At 36.6% G+C, this 8,675-nt stretch overlaps 1 protein-coding gene across 1 annotated transcript; it reads left to right on the top strand.

Moving 5' to 3' along the window:
• Positions 1-346: 346 nt before the first annotated feature.
• LOC117319573 (sodium-dependent glucose transporter 1A-like) lies at positions 347-8,426 on the top strand. Its single transcript, XM_033874357.1, has 4 exons — positions 347-489; positions 3,553-3,877; positions 5,330-5,615; positions 5,908-8,426. The coding sequence occupies exons 2-4, from the start codon at positions 3,560-3,562 to the stop codon at positions 7,053-7,055; spliced, it is 1,752 nt and encodes a 583-aa protein (XP_033730248.1). The 5' UTR covers positions 347-489; positions 3,553-3,559; the 3' UTR covers positions 7,056-8,426.
• The last annotated feature ends 249 nt before the right edge of the window (positions 8,427-8,675 follow it).

An 8,675-nucleotide genomic window follows, 5' to 3' on the forward strand; every position in this document is an offset into this window, starting at 1 on the left:
AAGTTTCATTTCAAACAAATGTGTACTTTGTAAGAAAATCGGTCTTATTTGCGTAGTCAGTTTCAAGCACTATACGCCATACGTGTTTATGCACGCCATAGCAAAGTTCAAGGGTTGTTTCTGCAAAATCAAAGAATTTTTCACATTGTATGTGTATTATACATGATTTAGTAAAGATTCATGAAATAAAAATGTGTACTTTGTAAGAAAATCGGTCTTATTTGCGTAGTCAGTTTCAAGCACTTTACACTACTAGATCCTCTACAGTACGCCATACGTTGATGCTCTTTGTCGCTATTTCTTGGCATGGTCGGGGATTGTTTTCCTTCTGTACACATGGATTGATTAGTCACCACAACGTGTGTTATCTAGTCCGGACTCGATCCGAAAGGATGATAATGTGCCGGTCATCTTGAGTTGGGAGTGGAACCCATTTACTTGTGGAGAGAGATAAGTGTGATGCTGTAACAAAGCGTGTCAATATATCGGGTAAGCCCTAGTCTGGTCCGATGAATGCTGACGTCAAAGTATTGACCGATCAGCTGAGTTTGTGTACTAATCAGACAAATCTAAATTGGTGGAAACGGAGACTTGTATATATCACATGTGTGATATACAAGTCTCTGGTGGAAATAACATATGACAGCTGTATGATGCTTCATTGAATTTTAAGCAAGTTCCCCAAACCTAGTCGTTTACAAACAAAGGCTACAAACAAAGGCTTGGCGTACTAGGCCTGATTCGTTATATTTGCCTACCTACTAAATCTTGTTACCAGTCACCAGAGTCGGTACGTATATATATTGTGTATATTGGAGCCCTTTTTCTCACGTTTGTTTCAATTGATCCGGGAACCTTTTCATTTTGGCCATCCAGGGATAAGCAACTATCAGTATATACGATCCCCCGAAAAAATGATGAGGGTAGCACTAGCGGATCCGGGGGGAGGGGGTCAGGACCTCCCCCTTTTTCGGATGAGGAAAAAAAAATTTACAGCCTTAAAAAAATGCAAACCCCGCTTATCAAAAATGTTATCCCTGAAAGGTTACTAAATTACTGGACCCCCCCCCCCCCCCCCCCCCCCCCCCCCCCCTTTCAAATTCCTGGATCTGCGCCTGGGTAGGCCTGTGTATTAGCATTGCAGATTATGCCGGAACAAAATCTTTATATCACGTTTTATCTGTTCTACAGGTAGGAAGGGACATTCCCAACAACGGTAGAATGAATTTTAGTGTAACCTTGTTCGATTTCAGTTGCATCCGGCTTAATTTGACAGTTATTTTTAAGGCATTTCCTGTATGGTTGGTTTAATGTGAGGAGACTAGAGGCGTACATTTTGTATATATCACAATGAGGTTGACCCCTAGCCTGAGTTTCCTCTGGCCTACACCATACCAGACATGGTATCAGGGTCAGATGAAACTCAGGCTAGTTGACCCCAAACTTGACCAAGTCATACACAGTAACATATTTTGTGCACCAACTCCGAGATCTATATATCTATTTCTACCACATGTACAATACGCTGTGTTATTCCACTCTCAAGCCATTGTATAAATGTGCCTACTGTTAGATATATCGAGGTTACACAAGGAGTGGTTGTTGGATATGGAATTTACATGTATTTCACACGATTAAGTTATGTTTTAAAAGTTACAAAAGGCACAAGCTTTAGTGGGTGTCTTTTGTAACTTTTAAAAAATAAATTACAAGTGTGAAATAAATTTCATATCCAAAATCACTAGTCGTGTGACCTGTTTCTACCACAATAATATTGACTTGAATCAAAGGGAAATGTGGCGAATTTTACATTTTTAGCCAACCATCATCAGATGGTGGGCTATTCAAATCTCAGAAAGTACTGAAGGGATCTTTCTCAAACTTCATATGTAGGTTCCCCTTGGTGCCTAGTTATGCATATTGCATTTTGAGACCAATCAGAAAACAACATGGCCGACAGGCAGCCATCTTGGATTTTGACAATTGAAGTTTGTTATCGCTAATTCTCAGAAAGCACTTAAGGGATCTTTCTCAAATTTCATATATAGGTTCCTCTTGGTGCCTAGTTATGCATATTGCATTTTGAGACCAATCGGAAAACAACATGGCCGACAGGCAGCCATCTTGGATTTTGACAATTGAAGTTTGTTATCGCTAATTCTCAGAAAGCACTTAAGGGATCTTTCTCAAATTTCAAATATAGGTACCCCTTGGTGCCTAGTTATGCATATTGCATTTTGAGACCAATCGGAAAACAACATGGCCGACAGGCAGCCATCTTGGATTTTGACAATTGAAGTTTGTTGTCGCTATTTATCAGAAAATACTGAAGGGATCTTTCTCAAATTTAATATGTAGGTTCCCCTTGATGCTTAGTTATGCATATTGCATTTTGAGACTAATCGGAAAAACAACATGGTCGACAGGCAGCCATCTTGGATTTTGACATTTGAAGTTTGTTATCGCTATTTCGTAGAAAGTACTGAAGGGATTTTTCTAAAATTTCATATGTAGGTTTCCCTTGATGCTTAATTATGCATATTGCATTTTGAGACTAATCGGAAAACAACATGGCCGACAGGCAGCCATCTTGGATTTTGACAATTGGAAGTTTGTTATCGCTATTTCTAAGAAAATAATAAAGGGATCTTCCTCAAATTTCATATGTAGGTTCCCCTTGGTGTCTAGTTATGCATATTGCATTTTGAGACCAATCGGAAAACAACATGGCTGACAGGTAGCCATCTTGGATTTCGACAATTGAAGTTTGTTATCGCTATTTCTAAGAAAGTATTGAAGGGATCTTCCTGAAATTTCATATGTAGGTTCCCCTTGGTGCCTAGTTATGCATATTGTATTTTGAGACTAATCGGAAAACAACATGGCCGACAGGCAGCCATCTTGGATTTCGAAAATTGAAACTTGTTGTCGCTATTTCTAAGAAACTGATGAAGGGATCTTCCTGAAATTTCATATGTAGGTTCCCCTCGATGTCTAGTTATGCATTTTGCATTTTGAGACCAATCGGAAAACAACATGGCCGACAGGCAGCCATCTTGGATTTTGACAATTGAAGTTTGTTATCGCTATTTCTCAGAAAGTACTGAAGGAATCTTTCTCAAATTCCATGTATAGGTTCCCCTTGGTGCCTAAATCTTAAATTTTATATATAGGTTGCCCTTGTTTGAAAAGTACTAGAGGCTTCTTCTGAATTTACACAGATTAGTAAGACTTAGAAGAAGAGAAAAGTAGGGAAAAGATCAATCTGACATGGAACCTATGAAGAACATTCAATGGTGGGCGCCAAGATCCCTCTGGGATCTCTTGTTTAAAAGTTGCATAAGACTCTCACTAAAGCTCGTGTCTTTTGTAACTTTAAAAAAATAACTTGCTCGTGTGATATAAATTCCATATCCAATCAGAATATTTCAAATTGTTTGATTTATAATAAATGTCTATGACATTCCCTAATATATTTTATTTGGATTTTAATGATATTCTGTTTGGTGATATTTATATTCTATGGATGTATTATTATTGTTTGGTTGTCAGGGTTACAATGGCAGACGATACCAAAGTACCAAATCAGGATGAAATCTTGTCACTACTGGTTAAAGACGGACCAATTGATGGTGAAAACCAGATTAAAACTTCAAAAGATGAGAAAAATCAGAACAATTGTGTGGGGGAACCTGGAGATCTGCTTCCTCCAGCTGAAGTAGAGAAAAAGGGAATAACTCCTACAGGATCAAAAGGAGAGATGGAGGAAGTAACCGCAGAGGAGAAAATTTCCTTTATAAAGAGAATGAAAACAGATCCATCATATAAAGAAAAAGTTATATTGAGTCTGAGTATCTGCTGGTCCTTTGTTATACTGGTAATTTATTTTTTGTTTCCAATTCAGGGCTCAAAGTGGCGTCTATTTTAGTGGCCATGGCGCTTTAAATTCACCATTGGCGACCAGTTTTTGACCTATAAGGCTATAACGAGCCTGTATGGCCACTTGAAAAATTGTGTAAATTTGTAATTTGGTTAATCTTTTAAAGCCAAGGTTGCAGTTAATGCTAAAATGACATTCACAATGGAAAAAGTTAGAGATGTTATACTTATGTAAATAATAATTTTTTTTTTTTCCAAATTGAAGACAACTAGGCCAGGCAACAATATTTTCCAATTGGTGCCTAGATTTTATGAAAAAAATATCCACTTTGAGCCCTGAAATTTCTTGAGTAATCACAATCCCCCAGTTAGTTAAGGAATTGAGGTATATAGCAATCACTTTTCTGTGCACGTGTTTCCATAGTTTAGTAAAAGCTTGCATTTGTGAACAAGATATCTAATGGGCCCCAAAGGTAACAATTGAGCGTCTTAGAATAAAACAATTATGTTCATGATATTGAAGAGCTCCTGGACAGGTTTATTTTAATGATGATGTGGGGTTGGGGTTATATCTATGTAAGTCCTCACTCAATTTACATTTATTATATTACAATAACTTAAAATTAGCAAAGGAAAGATTAATAAATGGACTAGCAGGAAAAAATGTGACATGCATAAGGTTTATTATCAAATGAAAATGATTGGAAAAAATGTTCTGATATGCATGCCAAGGTTTTTAGGGTGAGGGGTAGGGGTAATCTTCACTAGAGCCTATCAAAATGGTAATATTATAAATGTAGGACCAACATCATGACAACAAACATCCAGTCACATTACACTGACAGCAAATATCCAGTCACATTATACTGACAACAAACATCTAGTCACATTATACTGACAACAAACATCCAGTCACATACTGACAACAAACATCCAGTCACATACTGACAACAAGCATCCAGTCACATACTGACAACAAACATCCAGTCACATTATACTGACAACAAACATCCAGTCACATTATACTGAAAACAAACATCCAGTCACATACTGACAACAAACATCCAGTCACATTATACTGACAACAAACATCCAGTCACAACAAACATCCAGTCACATTATACTGACAACAAACATCCAGTCACATTATACTGACAACAAACATCCAGTCACATTATACTGAAAACAAACATCCAGTCACATACTGACAACAAACATCCAGTCACATTATACTGACAACAAACATCCAGTCACAACAAACATCCAGTCACATTATACTGACAACAAACATCCAGTCACATTATACTGAAAACAAACATCCGGTCACATCATACAGACAACAAACATCCATTAAACAAAAACAAATAAAACAAATAAATAATAATTTTCAGCAGATATTATTACTAGCTTTATTGAGAAATGTTTGTTAGAGCTGTTTTTTTGTCTGCAGGGTTGGCTGGTTGCTCAATTCGGGCCTTCCTTCCTCGACCTACGAATCATCACCAATACAGATCTGAAGAAGGCCTCTAGCTTTCTGACCAGTGGTTCTGTGGGATACCTGGTAGGTTCCCTCGTTAGTGGGATGCTGTTTGACCGGTTCAACAAGATCCTCCTGCTGTTTATATACACCTTCACTGGAGTGTTTTTCTCTGCTGTTCTACCCTGGTGCTTCCTTTACGAGCTCATGATGACAGTGCAGTTTTGTCGTGGATTCTATGGCGGAGGACTTGATACAGGTGAAAAAAGAATTACATCAAGATTTGTATTCCTGATGTTAACATTGATAATATTTGGATTCTATCCGTTTCTACTTTCCTAATCTTAGTTTTAAACTTAAGTTTTTTACTACAATAAAATAATTTGTGTGAAAACACTAATATTACTCTAGATGAAATAGCTACAAAATGATTTTTAGTTTCATCTTTCATTATTTCATGTTTTATTTGCAAAAATAAAACTCATCTCGTATCTTTGTTTTCCATCAATCGAATATTTTTACATGTTAATACTCAATCTTTAAATTTTCAGGTGGGAATGCTCTGTTGATTTCAACATGGGGCCAAGATGGACGATCCTTTTTACAGGCTCTCCACTTTTCATTTGCTATTGGAGGGATCCTTTCTCCGTTAGCGACTGCACCGTTTCTACTGGAAGAAGGAAGCCTAAGAGCAGATAACTCTAGTCTGAGAATTAACAGCACAGCATATGACGGAGATTTGAACATATCTCAAATATTTTACAACACCTCCACAAGTTTCCCCTTAGAACCTGGTATATCAACCATGGTTCCGGACCCTGCGGCTGGTTACAAACCTGAAGATTCCAAACTATACATAGCTTTTACTATCTCCGCTGCGATGAATCTGTCGAGTGCAATACCATTCCTTATCTTATATTTACAAGCAAGGAAACGTAAGAGGAAAAATTCCATAAAGAACGTAGAGGAGAGCAAGAGAATAACGAGAGAGTTACCACAGACATACAAGGTGCTAGTCCTAGTCAGTGTGTGTTTCTATCTAGGGATGTATTGCGCCGTCGAAGACACATTTAATTCCTTTCTCACGACATTTTGCGTCCAACACATGGGATGGACTAAGGCTCATGGTTCCTATGCTACCTCCCTATTTTGGGCTGTTTACGGGTTGGGTAGGTTTTCAGGAATTTGGTTAATCAAATGGATTAAACCTGACAGAATGATCTTTGGGTTTACAATAGCTTTAGGATGTGTATTAGGTGCGTTTCTAGGATTTGGACATTTTAAAATTGATAGTGGTATCTGGGTTTGTGCAATACTGACAGGAGCAGCAATGTCGATCATATTCCCGACGGTGTTTTCTTGGACAGAAGAAGAACTTTTGCCGGTATCTGGAAAAGTTGCCTCTTTATTCCTGATTTCAGCGTCCAGTGGGACTATGATAAACCCCATTGTATTAGGTTATCTGATGCAGGTTTTGTCTCCGGCTTGGTTCACCTATCTACTGTTCGGAGAAAGTGTAGTGTTGATTATTCTGTTTATCATACTTTTATTGATAGCAAGGTTACTTAAATCTAAATTTGGTACAAGTTGTACATTTAAGGATGTAGAAATTGAGTTAAAGACCAGTGACGACATTGAAACAGAAAGTCTGGTAGAACCTGTACAAACAATACTATCAGATGAAAACAAACAAGTTTGATCACTTTTTGTATTATGTGTCTCAAATTATGGCCGAGAAAATGATATATCAATTTAATGCGTTTGTAAGGATAGTGGTGACCAGTCATTGTCCAGGGCTGTACTAGACAAGTTTTACCGGGGACTTCGCATTTTACATACCCTGTTTTACTACTGGTATTGAGTAGATGTTTTTTAACCCAATCGATAAAAAACACCATTTGCAGCCGAAATATCGCCCTTTTTGAGAAGAAGTTTTCTGTATTCTGCCCCTTCCTTTCAACAAAAATGAAAAATATTCATGCATTTTATACTTATTCCCTAAAATATATCATACTGTGTTGATTTGCCATCAAACACCAACCTAAATTGGACAATAAAAATAAGTCACCAAAAAAAATAATTTCTGAACTCTACAAGGTGTCTTTAATGACCGCTGCCAGGAGCTGATGCCCGACTAAACTTTCCCCAAATGACAACTAACTGTATCTTTCCAGATAAACTCCCGGTAGCCTTTACAAATATTCATATTATATTCATTTTATAACATAAAACCGAATAGATTTTTTTTTTTTTTTTCTTCTTTTAAGGTTTTATTAGTTTAGATAATGAAGGACTTTTGCTTAGATTTGACCATACTCGCATATTTACAACAAAGTATTTACTGAGGTGCCATGTTAACAACAAATTTACAGGTACTGGAAGGAGGAAATCTTATAATATATTGTAGATAGCTCTAGTCTGACAATTGTTTACATACCTCTAATGTATTACAATACCTCAATGAGCTCCCTCCATTCCAGCTTGTTTCTAGCTTTCTGCCATCAAGGGCTTGTAACAAAATAAGTCTTGTAAATTTGATCATTTTATTTATTATCCTTTTTCAAGGAATTGATCTTTTATTTGATATATATTGTGCCGCAGACTTAGATGTTGTTTTTACCAGAGTATACCAGTGGTTGTTTTGTTTTTACCAGAGTATACCAGTGGTTGTTATCTATAGCATTTAAGTATTTACATTAAGTTTTGATATATTGTAGTAGATTTGTTAACATTTGTTCATTCATTATTTTTAATTTTGATGTGTAAATTAAAGTATTTTCTGTGTCGAGATATGATAAAGACTTACAGCCCCAGTCAATCAGTTATGATCGGTCACACAAATGAGATAAACTGTTTCTCACAAACACTTTCTATATTTATATATGTCTGTTTGCTATATACCATATGCTATCGAGCTGCTGGCGTCAGTAAAGATGTCTGTAATTGGGCAACTGTGATCATTGTGATCAGATAAAAAATCATGGAGATATCAATATTTTTTCTAAAAAAGATAGGCACTTATGACATCAGTTTCAATAATTATGTTTAGAAAATAAAATGTTTGACAGAATCAAAGGTTTGCAGTTAATCAATTATATAGAATCAAACACCCACATTATATAGAATCAAACACCCACATTACAAAATGTATATAGAATCAAACACCCACGTGATGTGGACCAAAAATCTTACCTTTTGTTGTTAATAGTTTATCTGTCAGGAGTCAACATCTATTACAGAATGACCGGAACAAGTCCTTGAACAATGTAGGTAAGGTAAGCAGGAATGATGCTATCTGGAAATGGAAAATTAACAAAAG

This window comes from Pecten maximus, unplaced genomic scaffold (assembly GCF_902652985.1).
Source record: "Pecten maximus unplaced genomic scaffold, xPecMax1.1, whole genome shotgun sequence".
Lineage (NCBI taxonomy): Eukaryota > Metazoa > Mollusca > Bivalvia > Pectinida > Pectinidae > Pecten > Pecten maximus.